The sequence below is a fragment of the Anastrepha obliqua genome, chromosome 1 (assembly GCF_027943255.1).
Source record: "Anastrepha obliqua isolate idAnaObli1 chromosome 1, idAnaObli1_1.0, whole genome shotgun sequence".
Lineage (NCBI taxonomy): Eukaryota > Metazoa > Arthropoda > Insecta > Diptera > Tephritidae > Anastrepha > Anastrepha obliqua.
In genome coordinates, this window is record NC_072892.1 from 172991102 (window position 1) to 173010781 (window position 19680).

The 19680-nt window shown below is 38.3% G+C and overlaps 1 protein-coding gene across 1 annotated transcript; it reads right to left on the reverse strand.

The window, feature by feature from the left end:
• Nucleotides 1-15307: 15307 nt before the first annotated feature.
• LOC129241303 (neprilysin-4-like) lies at nt 15308-18846 on the reverse strand. Its single transcript, XM_054877557.1, has one exon. The coding sequence runs from the start codon at nt 18692-18694 to the stop codon at nt 16541-16543; it is 2154 nt and encodes a 717-aa protein (XP_054733532.1). The 5' UTR covers nt 18695-18846; the 3' UTR covers nt 15308-16540.
• Nucleotides 18847-19680: the final 834 nt, after the last annotated feature.

Genomic DNA, 19680 nt, shown 5'->3' on the forward strand with positions numbered 1-19680 from the left:
AACAATTCAACACCTTTTTTGCACATGCCCAGCTCTAGCCAGAAGCAGAAACCGATTTTTAAAATCCTACTTCTTAACGAATATAGATAATTTATACACTTTAGGTATCAACAACCTTTTACGCTTTGTCAAAAGCTCAGGATGGTTCAATATGGAAAGGGAAATATAGTCCAGCCCTCGCGGCTCACAACGGGCCCATTTCGTGGTCTAAGTGGCATCGTTGTCTCTATGTGCGATGCGGCTGCCAAACCTAACCTAACCTAACCTACGCATGCCTTATATATGCGAACATCCCTCCTTATACGAAATATTTGTTTTTATATGGTATTTATTTTTGAAAGACACCAAGAATGGCAAAGGCAAGGTAAATTATATGAAAATTGCAATAGGAAAAAGTCCGGTATGTACTCTTTTTTCCTAAGTAAATCAAACTAAAACTACAAAACAAAAAAAAAAAATAATAATAATAATCCAGAAATAACTAAAATTTACATTATTAAAAAAAATATTTAACATTTTTTTCTAATCTTTATTTTTTTTAATTGTTAATTTTGTTTTTAGGTCTTTTTTACTTTCAACAGGAGTTGTATACTTTCTATTATTCACCTTCATTGCCTTAACTCCCTCTCAATTTTTAAAGTTTCCCTAATCAATGTGAATTTTTGTTGTTTTGTTTCAATTTAATATTTGATACCTCTTAGTTTATCACTCGGTATTTGTGGGCTTATATAAAAATACGAGCAGTTAATCTATGCCTGAACTGGAGCTCGAGCCTCTCCTAAAATTCGCGAACAGTACGTGCATCTTGAGTGATTCATATTTTCACTAAATAGGACTCTGATCTGGTATCGCTATGGGCCAAAATGGTCTCTGCGTGGCTTCGGTCAGCCAGTATAACCTAACCTAACCTGCTGTCAGTTAGTTGTACTTATAATCTACATTTCTGTAATAAATTCAGTAAATTCCGCCACCACAAGAAATTCATGTCCCCAATACTAGCAACGCAAAACCTGAAATTCTTCTCAATCTGCAAGTTAAGATAATTGTTGGTGCTAAAGTCTATTTTTGGTTTTAATAGTAAAAAATACTTGCAACATACTTGACAATTTTAAAATACTTTTCTAAGCTCTATGAGTCCCTATGTTCCATTCGGAACAAAAGTAATGGACGCTGATGATTATAAGCTATTTCCTAAAGCTGTAATGGTTCAAGTTCTAGCACAAAATAATACATATTTATAGTACGTTGACATATTCGTTCATTTATTTGTGCCCTATAAGAATGATTTTCTTCATTTTCAATTCTCACTTAAATGCATTTAATTTTACACTCTTACAACTTCCGTCTGTCTCGTTTTGAGCTTTCGTACTTTTGTGGATAGAAAATAAATCAGAAAGAAATAAAATAAAAAGTCCACCCAAAAAAATGTCACATTCAGCAAAAAGCAGAAAGGCAAAAGTGTGTAAGTAGCAAAATTCAAAAAATAAACTTACAGCGAAGCCTTGACCTTTGGTGGTTACGATGTGCACTATGGCAACTCAACCCGTACTTGGTGAGCAAGGCACAAAATACGCTCAATGCAGTGGCACTAAACACACCAGTCTTATATTTGCTCGTAGGTATGTGTAAGTGCTAATGCATGTCCGCATATGCATACTGATGTATGAGCCAGCCAATCAAAATGCATCGAAATACTCTCAAAGAAGACCTTAACTTTAGCTAAATTGACACTAAAATAGTGCTAACTTTCTTAGGCAAGCTATCAAAATTTTTTTCCTGAATGAATTTTTTGTGGCAGAGAAAAAACTGCCGGCGATTGCAAAAACTCGATTAGGAAATATTTTGATGAAACAAATTAATGAGGTGAAAAGCCCTTTATGTCCCAATGCGGGATGCTAGCAATAATCGCTCAGTCGTTTCGGAGTTTAGCCGCTACAGATGGACAGACAAAAAATTTAAAGACGCTGGTTTGGGTGTTAGTTACACGGGATCAACCAAATGAGTTTAAAAACCAGTTTATTTCAAAATTACAGGCAGAAAATTTAAATTATTTGGCGGGCAGGAGCAGGAATAGTGGGGCCTAGAGCAGAAAAATTACTAACACTAAGAACTGGTACAACGATTTTCCATGCGGAGCTCTTCGCCGTAAAGGAAACAGTGAAAATCATATCCAAAAGAGGGTTCGAGAATGTAAAAATTAAAATACTTTCGGACAGCAAATCGGTTCTCAAAGCCTTGATAAGCTTCACATTCAAGTCAAAAGTCCTAATAGAGTGTAAAAATGCACTCAACAAACTGGCCACTCATAATTAGGTCTCACTGATTTGGGTACCAGAACATGAGGGACATGAAGGAAACGAGAAGGCAGACTCTTATGCCAAAAAAAGGGGCAGAAGGTCTTTTTATTGGACCAAATAAATAAAAATAATATAAAACAGGAAACCAAAAAATGGATCCAAACTAAAATCAGGGAATACTGGAACGGCACCAGCGGCCTTAATCGCTCCAAAAAGTTTTTGAACTTCAATGCCAACAGAACAAAATCTGCTCTAACCCTAGGTGAAAAAGGCATCAGATTACTCTGTGGAGCACTTACAGGTCACTTTGCCTGTAAGAAACACTTTCACACAATTGGATTATCTAGTACAAGATTATGCAGGTTCTGTTGTAATGAAGAGGAGTCTATGGAACACGAATCACCAATTGTGAGGCATTAGGTCACAGGAGACACAGAATCCTGGGCTCGTACCTGCTAGAGGAGGAAGACCTACATTTGCTCCCTCCTAAGGAGCTGGTTCGATTACTCGGTATACTAAATAATTATAATTAAGTAATTAGGGGCGCACAATAGATCAATCTGGTCGCTGTGCATAAAGGCCTTAGCCTAACCCGTACAACCATTATCATTACCAAGCATAGTAAACAAGAAACGACAGTTTCACATTTGAGCTAAGTGAGGTTAGATACTCCTCTAATAAAAGTTCACAGAGGTACCTATATTGCGTTATGACCCCCGAAATAGTTTGATCTTTTGGTAAATAAAATCACACTCTCCAATAAATGCGAGTTTAAACTGTCTTTTAAGAAATGTTGCCTCAGAAATCTCAAGCGCATCCTCGAAAGTGCGGGGCATTCGTACAGGAAGGGCTGAAAGAAACTCTTTTATTTATTTATTCGTGCCTTCTTCGCCTTTACAGCTTCGATTACAGAAATCGTTACGAGGTGCACCAAACCTGGGGACTAGGTTTGAAAAAGGTCCGTGAAACATACGTCTTTCAGTTAAGGGAGCCTCAACAGTCTAAGTGCTCTTCGCCAAAGTCGGTGCGAGATGTCTAGATTATATATATAATTGGCACGTACACCCTTTTTGGGTGTTTGGCCGCGCTCCTCCTCGTATTTGTGGTGTGCGCCTTGATGTTGTTCCACAAATGAAGGGACCTACAGTTTCAAGCCGACTCCGAATGGCAGATATTTTTGTGAGGAGCTTTTTCATGGCAGAAATACACTCGGAGGTTTGCCATTGCCTGCCAAGGTGCGACCGCTATTAGAAAAATGTTTTTCTTAATTTTGGTGTTTTCACCGAGATTCGAACCGACGTTCTCTCTGTGAATTCCGAATGGTAGTCGCGCACCAACCCATTCGGTTACGGCAGCCGCTAGAATAGTTCACTTCTTTTTAAGGCGCTTTAGACTCCTCCTCAACTTGTGAGATCAGGAGTATTAGAGATGCTTTCACGTGGGAAACTCGATTCATACAGCTCTCGCTCAGATCATTGCTTCGCTCACTCGTCTGTTGGAACACCAGTGTGTCCCAAGAGCAAGGCAGATTAACCACGTGCTGTCGAAGGCTCCTACAATTACCTGCGACATTCATGGACCCATATCGACATAGTTGCTAACGATCCAAGGATCTTGTGTGGACTGTTTTCGACGATGCATTCTTTTTTGGCTAATCTGCAGTTTCTAGGCGGCCATCGCAGCCGAATGTGCGTGATTACTATTGTGTAGGGTCTGAATTCAACACCATAAAAATTGTTTGTTTAATAGCGGTCGAGCCTCCACAGACAAGGGCAAACCTTCGAGTGTATTTCTGTCACAAAAAGACTCCACCTAAAACTTCATCTGCAATTCTGCAGCGGGCATAAAGATGCACACCACAAATTGAAGGAGGTTCCTGGATAATAGAAAAAGTAGTCACATGTCTGCCCCACCCATGATTTAATAAACGATGGTTTCAACAAAATTAGTAGTCTCATAATAAACTTATATGCAGACACGTGCTGCCGATTTCCACATGAAGGACAAATAAGCGCCACGATCTCTGCAACTTTCTTTAACATTGTCCTTGACATCGTCTTAGGTCAGGTTCTGGTTAATCAGAGTGACATTACACGCGGTCTTTGGGGATCTTTAAATGACATCGATTACGCCGATGACATTTGCATCCTTGCGCACCGCTACGACGATGGCACAAGAATTGAAATCAATACCGATACTAGCATCCAATGTGGGACTCAACACCAACGTCTCCAAAACTAAGGTTATGCGCATAAATACAAACAACACCCGCCCATTCCTAGTAAGCTCAAAAGACATATAGAGGAAGTTCAAAGTTCCTACTAACATGGATGTACAGGGTTTGATTGAAAGTAATGAGCCTTATTTTTTTAAGCAGTTTTATTAAACCTTTTGGCTTATACAACTAATATTCTTCAAAATAGGACCCTTGAGCGTCAGTACACCGCTGGTAGCGGTTCTTCCACTGCAGGAAACATTTTTTAAACTCATCCGCCGGAATCGCGTTTAATTCGGCTGTCACAGTTTTTTGGATCGCCTCGATGGAGTCGAAACGCCTCCCCTTCAGCTTTCTTTTCAGGCGCGGGAACAAGAAAAAGTCCGGAGGGGACAAGTCTGGGCTGTAGGGAAGGTGGGGAAGCGTTTACAGCGCTTCCTGGAGGTACAAACTCCTTGTAGGCGATGCTTCGAGAGTCGAAAAAGATTGATCGAGTAACGTCGCTCCAACGATCGCTGCATTTTCGCCACTGCAAAATCCTAACACACTTTTAAAACGGCTTTCACGCGCGAAGCGATGTTGACTGCACCGCTGTTGCCAGCGAACTGGGACCGGTTTCTAGTGGAAGGGAAAGGTCCAACGATCATTTTCCCCCACCAGCCGATTCGGTTGATCGCTTGGCAGACGCTCCGCGCGGGAAGGCTAATTACTTTTCAATCAAACCCTGTATCGACACCCATACTACTTTTAGCTTTGCCCGTTGTATTACTGGAGATTGAATTTTGTTGTTTTTATCGTACAGGATATTAATATCACTTTTGTGGAATGATTTATCTTTTGCCTCAAATTGCGCCTTAGTTTCAGCGATGACCTCTTCATTCGAGCGAAATTTCTTGCCGATGTGCATTTTTGTTTTGGGTCTGCAAACAGGCAATAGTGGCAGGGAGCCAAATCTGGCGAATACGGTGGATGTGGGAGCAATTCGAAGTTTAATTTATGTAGTTTTGTCATTGTTTTGGTTGACTTTTGATCAACAGTGAGCAAACGCGGCACCGACTTGAACAGAGCTTTTTCATAGTCAAATGCTCATGTAATATAAAGCTTATTCTTTCTGTTGATATCTTTACAATGCCAGTTAACTAACGCAACTTTACTTTTCGACCATTCAAAACGATTTTGTGGATCTTTTTTAATGTTTTCTGGTGTTTCGCCTCATTTAGACGTCCACTGCGGTGTGTTTTGAAAATAACAAAGGTAGCATCACTCGTAGCACAATAACTCAGGAACTAATCAATAGAATATCATAAAATTTTAACAGCTGTCTTTTTAAGGTTAGTACTAACTGAAAAAGGGTGAATGCAATAAAAGTAGTGCTATCTATGTATGTGTTAAGCCCGGGAGTTTTCAGCCCATTGCTGCATGTAGTTGTCTGTTCCAATTGTTTGCCAAAAGCTGTTTTTTCGTTTAGCTTCCCATATGGTTGCGTGACTGCAGCAACAACAACTACTATTTCTGCTAAACAGATATATGTATGTATGTACTTATACATATGCATCTAAAACTCGCTTACATATCATAGATGCAGATGGGTGTGTTTCGTTGTATGTCGAAATACTCGCAATCGACAAGCTCGTACATGCAGCGGTTGTGCGTGTATGTATGTATGAGCAATATACGTAACAGTTACACTCTGCAAAAACATTGAACTGAACTGACAATATTGTTGCTCAGTTTACTGTAGTTTTTGCTGTTGCCCTCACCTTCGTATACTTACTTGGAGTGCAGTGGGACTTAAAAAGCCAGTCTTGGATGCTGCGAGTGTTACTGCAAAGAAATATTGGAAACATTTGGGAAGTGCAAAGTATATTTGCAAAAGTGAAAGTCTTTAAAGTAATATGAAGAGTTAGTTGTTGAGAGTGGAGGTTTGAATATTCTCTGCGGGCATTCAATTGCTGCAATGTTGACGAACACGGAAGCTGTTTGAATTGTGAGCAATTTCAATAGTTCGGTGAATTTAAGTGCAGGGTGTGCATGGGTTGTAAAAAAAAACTGTCAATATGTCGCTAACAAAATTGTAGTAAAACTGTCATAGTCCTGACAATATCTCTTGTGATGACCACTTGTTTTGATCAATGCAAAATACCTTGCCCGGAATGCACTTCACTTGAGTTGAAGCAGTATCAAAAATAAATAAAGAAAAAGATAATAAAATAATAATAAAAAACATGAATAAAAATAATTATGACAAAAAAATTAAAAAGTAAATATTATAAATAATAATAATAATCAAATTCAACATAATAAAATATAATAATAATAACCAAATTAAAAAAAAATAAAAATTAGAATATTAATCAAATAAAAAAAAAACATTTTCAATAATAATGAATACAATAAAAAGTAAAACAAAGCACACCAAATTATAAAAAAAAATTAAAAGAGTAAAAAAAAAAAACAAAATAAGTAAAAAAATTTTAAAATTAAAAAAATGCATTAAAATAAAAAATTTAAAAAAATATATTTATAAATATAATATTGGGTATGGGAATAAGTTTTCGCCCTTTCTTAGCCAAAGTTACGATTTATTTAAATTGTTAAATAATACATGATATTATGTGAAGTATGTGCCCCGGAGGTCTACGTTCCTTAGGGATCGGACGGCTAAGCTGAGCTCTAAGCTACCGGGGGGGTCGGCAGGTTGCGGATCGCCGGAAGGCCTGCAGTAGCAGGGTAGTTGCGAATAAGTTTTTAACGAATAAGCAATCCCCGACAGGGAGCGGCTGAAACAGAGGGCGCGGTACAAAAGCTAGCTAGTCCAATGAAGTCTCAGTGACAAAGGCGAATAGACACCGCCCTTCAATAACTATGTGTCCCCTTCATCATGCGTGGGCATGGTGAACATACAAAAACCCAGAAGCGTCTGACTCACAGTGAGCGGCTTTCTGGTCAGCGTCTGTTCTCCTAGTTGGAGCGGCTGTATTCACACCATCACACACGGAGTGTGATGTAACAAGCGGAAATGGCAACGAAACGGATATAGATTTTGACAAACGAATTGGATTAGAACACTTTGGGCTGACGGATACAACAGTCTGTTACCTTAGTACACAGGAGTGAAATCCTGTAGAAACGGCTCTCAGGTTAATGTTGTAGACCGCCTCCGTCCTGTTAAACCCGTGGCGGGTCTTCAAGTACGTTCAAAGCTACGTCGCCATTAAGTTGGCGGTACAGGCTCAGATGAGAAATTCCTGACTTATGCCATCCTGGCTCTGAACGCAACAGCTCATAAGGCTTTGCGTCAACCCTTGCGCGGCCTCCCTGCATAGCATAGATAACCGCGGGGATAACACGGCAACTGTACATCGAGCGGAGATAGCGGCTTGAAGCGGGGACCCAAATACGATGAATACAAAAACTCAACAGACAATTAAGCAAATGATGTCAATACAGCAAAGTAGATCACCTGGATACGAAGGCCTGGAAGCTTTCCGAAGGAAAAGCAAGATCCAACATTCGCCCCCACGGACTTTTGGGGAAAAAAGCAGACCCAACGAGAGGGCTGACGTCTTTCTGACACCGTCCTTACCTGAAGCAAGTGAACGACAAGCGCTTGACACTCCCACAGGTGAACAAGGCCTACATCCCGGAAAAAACTCACCGAAACAGGAGTTTATAGCGAAGATGAGGATAGGTGAAGAAGAAGCTCTCGCGAAGTGCCGCCTCACTCTTAAGAAAATGAAGCTGGCAATGCAGAAACAGAAAAATATAAGCAGCGATGTAAAGTGCGGAGTATCCGAGTTAGACGAGCTCTTCGACATTATCGAAAGTCTACGACGAAATTGGACAAAAGCGGAAGAAGAGGCCGAGAAATCAAGGGCGGCGAAACCACCAGAAGCACAAACTGCGACAAGCGACCGACGGTCCTACGTGCCAAGAAATTTGACATGGATAGAGATGATCAATATACATACATCCATCCTACCTGAGTAGAAGATGAGCCGATAGCGTGATGCTGGCTCCAAAATTGGCGACCCTGGACGCAGGGGGAGTAGAAAAGGCTTCTTTCTGAACAGAACGCCTACTTGGATCTCCTCTGCCTACGATGAAATACTACCGGAGTCCCGGGGCAGAGGAAACATCCGGGAAGGAATGGGGAGGGATTGTTTTAGTGGCTACACCATTCGACGCAGTAGACGACGGCTACTGTAAGTGCGAAGGCATTTTGAACCCTACCTCACCGCCAAAAAAAAAAAAAAAAAAAAAATGTGAAGTATGTGCCATTCGAATCTATAATAAAAAAAAAATAATAAGTTAAAAAATAAAAAAAATTTAATAAAAAAATAGATAAAGAAAAAGGTAATAAAATAATAATAACGAAATAAATGAAAATAAATAAAATATAAAAATTATAAAATTAAAGAAAAATAAAAGAAAATAATACAAACAATAAAAAATAAATTATAAAAAAATTAAAAAATTCAAAAAATATTACAAAAAATAAATAAAAAAAATTTAAAATTAAAATAAAATGCATAAAAATAAAAAATATAAAAAGAAAATTAAAAAAATATAAAATATATATAAAGGGTGATTTTTTAGCTATTATTTTTTTAAACAGTTGGTTTAAACAGCTGACGCACGTTTCGTGTTTTGTTTTACTCTCAAACATCTTCAGTTTGGCCTAACATTTAACCATGAATCGTCTTACAAACGAACAACACTTGCAAATCATTGAATTTTATTATAAAAATGCGTGTTCTGTTAAGAAAGATTATCGCGCGCTTCTTCCATTTTATGGTCAGTTTAATCGACCCACTGAAGCGGCTATTCGAGCTATTGTGACTAAATTTGAAACCAAATTTACATTATTGGACATCAAACCACCAACACGCTGACGTGGAGTGCGAACTGAAGAAAATATCGCAGCTGTATCGGCCAGTGTTAATGATGACCATCAATTATCAATTAGTCGCTGTTCGCAGCATTGGGCCTCTGTTACGCAACAACGTGGAAAACGAGCTTGACTTGCATGACATCTGGTTTCAGCAAGACGGTGCCACATGCCACACAGCACGCGTAACAATGGACTTGTTGAGAGGCGAGTTCGGTGAACATTTTATTTCACGTTCGGGACCTGTCAATTGGCCACCCAGATGGTGCGTTATAACGCCTTTAGATTATTTTTTGTGGGGCTATGTTAAAGCTCATGTCCATTCAGACAAGCCTGCTTCAATTAACGCATTGGAAGACAACATTAAAGCATTTATACATATGTGAGATACCGGCCGAAACATTGGAAAGAGTATGCCAAAATTGGACTAAGCGGATGGACCATTTGAAGCGCAGTCGCGGTCAACATTTGCATGAAATAATCTTCAAACACTAAATTATATGGACTGTACTATCGATTTAAATAAAAATTTCATGCATTTTTCTGAATTTTACGTGTGTTTTTTTGAAAAACTTTCCTATAGCTCTTAAAAAATCACCCTTTACACTATCAACAATAATTTCCATAGGCATAAAAACACCAATAATGAAAACAACCAAACTATTATGTAAACAAACGATTATAAGCATAATAAAATAAGTATGTAAACAATGCAGAAAATCGCTGCCGGATATTCAAAAGTTAGCTTAAAAATGATAAAACTTTGAAAAAAAATACTGTTTTTTTACTGCTTTGGTCTCACATTTCGCTAGAAAGTAAGCAATGTAAACGTTCGCGAATAAAGTAGTGAATGCCAATGGTAAACGAAATCATCTAGAGACGATTTGTTCGTCTGGCCTTTCGTTCGCAATAGACAATGAAGCTGTGAGTGCCATGTCGCATGTTTTTTGTATGACACTTAACACCTTTTGAAGTGTCACGTGTCATGAAAAAATACGACACAGGTGGCTTTACCTTTACATGATTTTTTTGTCATACTTTTAGTGAAGATTTCTGTTAAATTTTCATATGCAAGATATAAAAAGCTGTTGTAAAATTCAAAATAAGCAATAAAGCAGATCGGTAATTGCTCATAAAACAATATATGTATGTATGTACTATATGCCTATGCATACTACTTTCCTACTGGTTGCTAACCAACAGTGTACTCTCGCTTAAGCGGACACCTAAGGGACTGACAAATTTGTCCGCTTATCAGAAAATTATAAAAAGTGCTTAATAGATGTATGCTTAAGCAATTTTATTTCCAAAACAAGAATATTGATACATACATACATATGTACATATATGACAAAAAAAGGATGTAAGTCAAATGTTTTTCAAAAATTAAAAAACAAGATTTATTATAAAAGATATACAAATTGATTTAAACAAGTCAGAAATTTCAGCTTGGCGAGTTTTTCCTTTAATTTCAATATATCGAAGATGTATTTGAAGATCAGTAAGTAAATAGCTCAGCACCCTTAAGGTCGTTGTAGTTTAGAGAAAATTTAGTTTTCTTATAGCTACATAAGCCTCTTTATAAGAAGTTAACTTGTCGTCAATCTCGTTTTCTATTTCATCTTCAGACGAGATGGCCAACGATTCTTGGGAAACAGTTAACCCTTCAGTTTTGATATTTTCCAAATTTTCATCATTAATGAATATTTCATTATATAAATTAAGATAGTCTTCCATGTGAAAATGAATTTCGCTCTCAACTCGATTAATAACGTTTGTGAACTAACCAAGTGCTGAAAGCGGAAGATCATCCTCTGCAGTCCAACCACTATCGTTATTGGGCGTATCTGTTTTCCCAAACCCTTAGGGTCGTCTACCAATTCGTTGTAAACGCATCTAGTATTGACAATAGCGGCTTGAAATAGTAAATCAATTGCTATCTTCTTATACCAAGTTAAACTATTACGTTAAGGAGAATGGAAAGATGCAAGTTGAATTGTTTTCATTGCAAAAGCTGCTAGAAATTCACATACCCATCCAAAAGACTTAAGACCGATATCCCTTTCTTCTTTCCTATTGAAAACTTTGGAGAGGTTGATAGAATTTGACTTAAGCCTTACTATAGATAGAAATCTTATCTCTATGTCATAACATGCCTACACGAAAGGGAAATCGGTAGAGATAGCTCTACATAACCTTATTTACATGGCAGAGAGCTCACTGCACAAAGAGGAATTTACTTTAGCCGCTTTCCTTGATATTGAAGGAGCCTTTAACAATGTCGAAGTGGGGCAATTACTGCAGCACTCACTGATCTTGGGGTAGAACCGGGCTTGGTAGGCTTCATTGGCAAAATGCTAAATAGCAGAATCATTGAAGCGAGTGGAGTTGTAAATAAACTTCTGTTAATACTGGAATCGGTGGGCTGTAAGGTGATAGCTTATGCCGATGACGTTGTTATCGCTGTCTCTGGTAAATTTGTATCTACATTAAGAGACCTATTACAAAATGCTCTAGACATACTTTCTAGGTGGGCAGAAAAGTGTGGTCTAGGAGTCAACCCAGACAAAACACAACTCATATTGTTTACGAGGAAGCACAGAATCCCTCAGCTAAGTCCAATTATGCTTAAGCGGGAAGCTCTTGTGATTTCGGAAGAAACCAAGTACTTGGGACTAAACATAGATAGGAAACTGACTTGGAAGTCAAACATCTTAGAAAGAGTCAGGAAGGCGAACCTAGCTTTTTATGCCTGTAAGAGAGCTTTAGGCAAGACCTGGGGAATAAAACCTAAGGTTGCTCATTGGCTTTACACTGCTGTCGTCAGACCCATTCTTCTATATGGAAATGTTGTCTGGTGGTGTGCTATGCAGAAAAAAACCTATTCTAAATTATTGAATAAGGTGCTGAGATCAGCGGAATTAGCAATATGTGGCATCATGAAAATCACGCCATCCCTGGCTTTGGACATCATGCTACATCTGCCACCCCTAGACCTCTTCTGCAATTACTCAGCGGCCTGCTCCGCTTTAAGGCTCAAAGCGAGCTCACAATGGAGAACTGTCACACATGGACATTCAACCATTTTAGACTCCTACACGGATGACTGTGACAGTGATTATCACCCTCCCATTCTTTGCTTCGAAAGGAATTTCCTAATGAAAATCCCTTCTAGACTGGAATGGCTTGAAGAAGATCCAACACCCAACACACCCGTTAAGATCTACACGGACGGATCCAAAATGGACACCGGTGTAGAATCAGGGTTATTCTGCGAAGAGCTTTCTATTAGTGAAATAAACGCTATTCATGGATCCTTAAAATGTTTAAAGATAAACAGAATATTATCAACGGATATCTGCATTCTATCAGACAGCCAAGCTGCCCTATGAGTCCTGGATGCATTCCAAACAACATCGAGGAGTGTCTTACGTTGTCGCCAATCTCTAAATGAGATGGCCAAGCAATATCGTATAATCTTAAGCTGGGTTCCACAGAGATATACCACGGGACTGTTGAGCAGACCAACTTGCAAGAGAAGGTACCTGTATGCCAGACATAAGTAATTTTATGGAGATACCTCTCACAACTTGTAAGCTTCTCATTAAGGACGCACTAATCAATTCTGCAAATCAGAGATGGCCAAGGCTAAATGTACGTTTGTCCAAGAGTATTATAAAACTGAGTAGACTTCAAATCAAGACCTTAGTAGGGGCCCTCACAGGACATTGTCTCATAGGAAATCATGCAAAGAGATTAGGTGTTTACACGCATGATTTCTTTCGTAGCTGCAAAAATGAGGAGGAATTGGAAACAATTCAACACCTTTTTTGCACATGCCCGGCTCTAGCCAGAAGCAGGAACCGATTTTTAAAATCCTACTTCTTAACGAATATAGATAATGTATACACTTTAGGTATCAACAACCTTTTACGCTTTGTCAAAAGCTCAGGATGGTTCAATATGGAAAGGGAAATATAGTCCAGCCCCCGCGGCTCACAACGGGCCCATTTCGTGGTCTAAGTGGCATCGTTGTCTCTATGTGCGATGCGGCTGCCAAACCTAACCTAACGTAGGCATTGAGATTCACGTATGCATACAATAAGAAACTACGTATGTATGTGTATTTATGTTTTTACTTGATTAAAAACAAGTTCTTTGTATTTAGGGGATTCCGTTCTATAAGCAACTGCTGTACGAGTAGGGTAGAGAGTAAACGTGAAAACAATGTTTGTACGATGTCCGGTTATGGGGAATTAAAATATCCTTTGCGTTGTGAAAACAAGTGTCCGCGTCCTGTTATGAGGGGGTGGCCCGCTCAAGAGCGAATATTTTTCAGAAAACCCTTAAGAATTTCTTAGTACTGAAAAAACTGTCTGTTTTTGGGAGATGTCCGTTTAAGAGAGGCGTCCGTTAAGAGAGAGTACACTGTATTTTCTTTGTATGTTTTGCCAAATCCACTTGGCACATACTGTGTTAAACATGGGGATCGAACATAGGCAATAATTTCAGCACAAATAAAAATGAAGTAGTTAATGACGAGAAATTCTGCTTCGCTCATCATTTTGTTGTACGCTTGTCACAACCAAAATGTAAAAAAAAAAATATATATATATTTTACTACTGCGTCTTGTCCATTTGTCTGCGAGCTACCAAATGGCAAAATAACAAAAAGCAACAAATGTGACATAGTAAACATCAAATTCCTTTTTATTAATTTACCTATTCCCTTAACATTTGAAGTGCTTACAAATTATCACTGCATTTAAAGTACTACATGCAAGTAGTGTATAAGTATGTGTGTATGTAGGTATGTATTGTATGTACAGTGGCCAGTATACTATAGCTGAGTGTGTGATAATTTTTTTTGAATATTGAAAATATTTTTCGAGTCACATTTTGTTATTATTTTTTGTTTGTTATTTCTTTGTTTTTTTTTGTATTTTTTTAATATTTTTCATATAAATCAAACTTTTTAACTTTTTACAAAAAGTAAAAATATAAATCAAACTTTTCAACTTTTTACAAGAAAATTTCATCTAAATTTTCAACTTTTTAATTTGGATCTTTTAGAAAAATGTCCAGATGTATTGGTATAATATCAGGAGAATTTCATTGTACTGAAACCCGCAAGGGAGCAGAGCTCGTGGTCGGACAAAGATCACTTGGCGAATGTCGATGTTGCGCAAACTAGCAAAGATGTCAACATCAGATGGGACGCCGCAAAAACAACAGCCCAGAACCGTGTACGAAGGAAGAGTCTTGTCGAGGTCCTCTGTTCCCGAGCGAAATGAGCAAGGATGTAAAAAAAAAAATTAGTATAATAAAATGCAAGTTTTAAGCGGCGTCGATTTTAAATATATTTTTCTTGGTGACACAAGCGCAATTTATAAAGACTGGAGTTGATGCTTTTTTAATTTTTTTGTTTTTTGCAAATGCTCTTGCGCATTTTCTTCCTCAAGAAACTCATTTTTATATGGAATAAAGAGCAAAACTCCAAGAATATTCTTGGCATGAAAAAGCTCCTCATAAAAATCTATTTGCCGCTCGGAGTCGGCTTAAAACTGTAAGTCCTTCCATTTATAGAACAACATCAAGACGCACCCCACAAATAGGAGCAGGAGCTTGGCCAAACACCTAACAGAAGTGCGCGCGCCAATTATTTATTTATTTAATTTTTTAAATGCAAAATGCCATCAGAACAAAAAACTACTAAAAATCCAAGTGATTTTTTCGCCGCTTAAAATTTGCACGTATTTTACTAAAATTTCATCACCCATTTTTCTGGAAACCCGAAAGTTTTTTAAAAATTCATGTTAATAAGCTGAGAATTTAGATGAAAATTTGAAAAATTTTGAAAAAATTTGGCATGGGGTTTGGCTAAAGAGTAAACAATATTTAAAAAAATTTGAAAAAAAACACGAAAAACATTTTAAATATTAAAAAAATCATCATGTACTCAGTTATGCTTGCAACCAGTATGCACAAGGCGACGCAAAATTAATCGCCCTATCGGACGATATAAAGGGTGGTTAAATTCCAAGGGCCAATGTTGAATGTAAACCACACCTAAACGTCAAGTTTTTTCTGCATTTTATTTGACATTTTTCAATTTCAGTCTAACTCAATTTGAACCATGGAAAGATACATAGTCGAGCAACGCGTTAAAGTTATTCAGGCTTATTATGAAAACGGGCGTTCAAACCAAAATGCATACCGCGCACTTTTCGAAGAAACTCATCTTCAGTGATGAGGCACTATTTCACCTCAGTGGATTCGTCAATAAGCAGAATTGCCGCAATTGGGCGATTGATAATCCAAGAGTGATTGCCGAAAAACCAATGCACCCACAAAGAGTGACTGTGTGGTGCGATTTATGGGCCGGCGGCATCATTGGGCCGTATTTTTTCCAAAATGAGGCCGGTCAGGCCGTTATTGTGAATAGTGTGGATGTGGACGATATGTGGTTTCAACAGGACGGTGCCACTTGTCACACAGCTAACGAAACAATGGCTCTTTTGCGCGGCAAATTTGATGGCCGAATAATCTCACGTCGCGGCGATGTCAATTGGCCGCCAAGATAATGTGATTTGACACCGCTGAACTTCTTTCTTTGAGGTTATTTGAAAGAAAAGGGGTACGTCGACGGCATAGAGCCTCAATTATGCCTCAGTGTCATCGAAAATTTGGACTATCGGATGGAGGTGTGCCGCCGAGGCCGCAACGGGTATTTGACCGATATTTTGTTCCATACGTAATTCAGCCTTACCAATATTATCATAATAAAGAGAAATTACAATAATTTTCTAAAAAAATTGTATTTTATTCAAAATTAACACCGGCCCTTAAAACTTAACCACCCTTAATAATTTTTACAAATGGAGTCGTATATCAATCGAATTTGACACTTAAGAACAAGACAGCTGCAGCTTACAAACAGACGATCGAAATCAAATCAAAATAAAGATTTCCATCACTCAAAATCATTTCTTTTTATTTACTAAAAAGGTTATTCAAAAACAAATTGGATGATTAATTTTGCGCCACCCTGTACATACATACATATGTTCGCATGTATGTCGCTCGTTCTCCGCATATACTCAGGCACTTAAGTGCAGCCAGCGTGTGAATGCATTTTTAATAAATTTTACACTTCTGCTTTGGATTCATTGAAGTACCACTGGCGCACTGAAACTCCTCGGCGAAAGTCGGGAAATTCGCCAAAGAGCCAATCACACGAAATTTCGCCGGCGCATGTGTGCTTAGCAAAGAAACTTTGTCCCTATAGAAGGCGTCAACATCATTACACCAATACTGAGCAAAAGCGAGAAAAAATAGCTGATGATTTGTTAAGCTCAAATTTGGTAGTGTTTCCAACGCCAACAGCTGCTCGCGCTCTCCGCTTGTGGTCTCGTTCAGGCCTGTGAGCCACTTCTGGTAAGCCTTGTAGGCCAGTTGTATGCCACCATTGTCGGCGATATTTTCTGCTTGCAGTTCGCTTTGTGGCAGATATTTGCCATTGTAGCGATAGAGCGAATATTGACGTTTGAAACACTTTTTGCGCTCCGCAAAAGCTTCTGTTGAATTGTTGTCCCACCACGATTGTTCATTGCCGGTAGCATCGAAGTTGCGGCCCACATCGTCAAAGCCATGTATGAGCTCATGCGCCACCAAATAACCGAGCGTGCCAAATTTAAGCGCATTCGGATAATAGTCGGACCAGAGAAAGTAGGGCTGTAGCAGCATAACGGGAATCCTTATTAAATTCTCTTTGGTGCTGTAGGTGGGCGAGAATGAGAGCGCGGTGGGCATTTCCAGTGGTTCGCTTGTGTGTCGAAACGCGGTCCAAGAGTGTTTGGTTTTGTGAGCGAGCACTTTGTTCAAATTTCCGATGTAGTCCGTTTGGCTAAGCGTCAAATTGGCGAATTCCTCTGTGAATTCTGATATTTCATGTGAGTTGATGTCTAATCGCATGGCGTCTAACTTATCTAGTGCCACTTTTCGTGTTATTGCCGACATCCAATTTAAGCTATCAGTTTCCAGTTCTTCTTTGAAAATCTCTTTGATTTTCAGCCAGATGCCGTTAATATCCGCTATTGTTTTCTCATTGTTGTATTTGCGGAAGATGATGTTGTCCAGCACTTTGGAGAAATATAATTTTGTTTTGTCCAAGCACAGCTTCTCCTTGACGCCATTCGTTGCGTTATAATCGAGAAAGAATGTTTTAAGTAATTGGTACAAGATATAGTTTGCTACTTGCGCTTTGGGTATCTCTTTGAGCATCTGCACCAGATTCCTTTGGTATTCCACATGATATTCGTAGAAGGTCTCATTGAATTCTTGCCCCAAACTGATGTTCAAATACGCACGCACATCTATGACGCCCTCATATACCGCTTGCATTTCGTCGACAGTTCTCAGCACAGCCATGGATTTTAGCGTTTTACCCAAATGCTTGTCCAGCATGCCATCGGCCAATCTCGATTCGAAATAAAGAATTTCACGCGCCGTCTGCTTTGCCACCGCTTCGTTAATACCCAAATAGCGCTGCAAATCTTGCTCTATCTCCTTTTCATATTTGTCGCGATACCATTTTGTTGCCGGACTTTTGTACATGGCTCTACTTTGTAACGCCAACGCTGGCTGACCAATGAATAATTTATGCACACTGTTATTCACAAAGTCCTCTCGCATACTCAGCTGCAGTATTACATCCAGTCCGTATTTATTTTGTATGCGGCCAATTGTCACCGACCAATCGAATTCGCTGGCCTCCCATGTGCCTTCCGGCATGAGCGCTGGCATCTGTCCAAACTCTTCAGCAATCTCCCATAACTCCAATTTGTAGCGTTCATTCGGCTTGCCCACGAACTGCCGACAAGCGCCAAAGAAAGTCTTCACCTTCGCTGTAACTTCATCGTCGTTCTTTTGTGGCACCTCCAACAACACTTTCAACTGTTTTTGATTGTAGGTGCTAAGTAGCAAGGCGAAAAAGTTTGTCTCCAACACATTATGCACATCTGTCGGATTGATTTTTTCCCAAGTGCCACAGGCATACTTAAAGAAGTCGTCACACGCGTCCGCCTCCGCTTGCATGTAGTTGCGCATTTCAGCCGATTTGGCCTGACGCATTACATCACGCACATAGTCGGTGTTGTTGGCTTGCGAGATTTTTTGCTCATGCAATTGCACTTGCGGCACTGAAGCCAACTGCGTTTCGTACGCGCCCAACAGTAGTAGCATCCAGAAAAACCACAGTGAAAATGCTCTGCGTGCACTTGCGAAAGGCATTTCCGTTGTAAACCGCTTTGGTGGTGTTTTTCGCCGGTTAAATGAAAACTTATCGATCGGTTGCTAGCTTAGTCATGTGGCACGCACGACTTGTGAAATCTTACTGCCGAGCGCAACGTAATACAGTTGCGGATGTTTCATTCAATAAACTATAAAGCCACTTGGCCATTGGCGCTTTACAAAAAGTTCAGAATGTTATCGCCTCGCAGCAGCGATCAGCGTAAGTAGAGTAGAGTGTTGATAGCGAGAGACCAACCGAGCTGAGATCACAGAAATTTGTGGCGCTAATAAATAGTATAAGTAGTTTATTCTCTTTAAATTGCGTTTTAATATATAGTAGATAATCCTACTGCCATGCACAGTGAAAAATAATGTTTAACTTCGAGCATTATTTCTACGTACGCTTATACCACTTGTATGTTTAGAAAAGTTTTATTTTTGTTTTATTTTTTATTTTATTTTTTATTTTTTATTTTTTTTTTATTTTTTATTTTATTTTTTGTTTTATTTTATTTTATTTTATTTTATTTTATTTTATTTTATTTTATTTTATTTTATTTTATTTTATTTTATTTTATTTTATTTTATTTTATTTTATTTTATTTTATTTTATTTTATTTTATTTTATTTTATTTTATTTTATTTTATTTTATTTTATTTTATTTTATTTTATTTTATTTTATTTTATTTTATTTTATTTTATTTTATTTTATTTTATTTTATTTTATTTTATTTTATTTTATTTTATTTTATTTTATTTTGTTTTATTACTTTTTTTTTTGTTCAAACATCTCATTCTTTGGGAGGCACTTACACTACTTGGCGGCAGCTTAGCTGCAAGTCAGATGTTTACACTGTTTTAATAAGTTTTTCACTATCGTACTCTTAATTAGAATAGAACTAAGAAGTACAGGTGTGAATATTGTAGCAATAAATATATACTAATTTAATACTAATCTATCATAGATGAGGTTGCTTCTCCAATT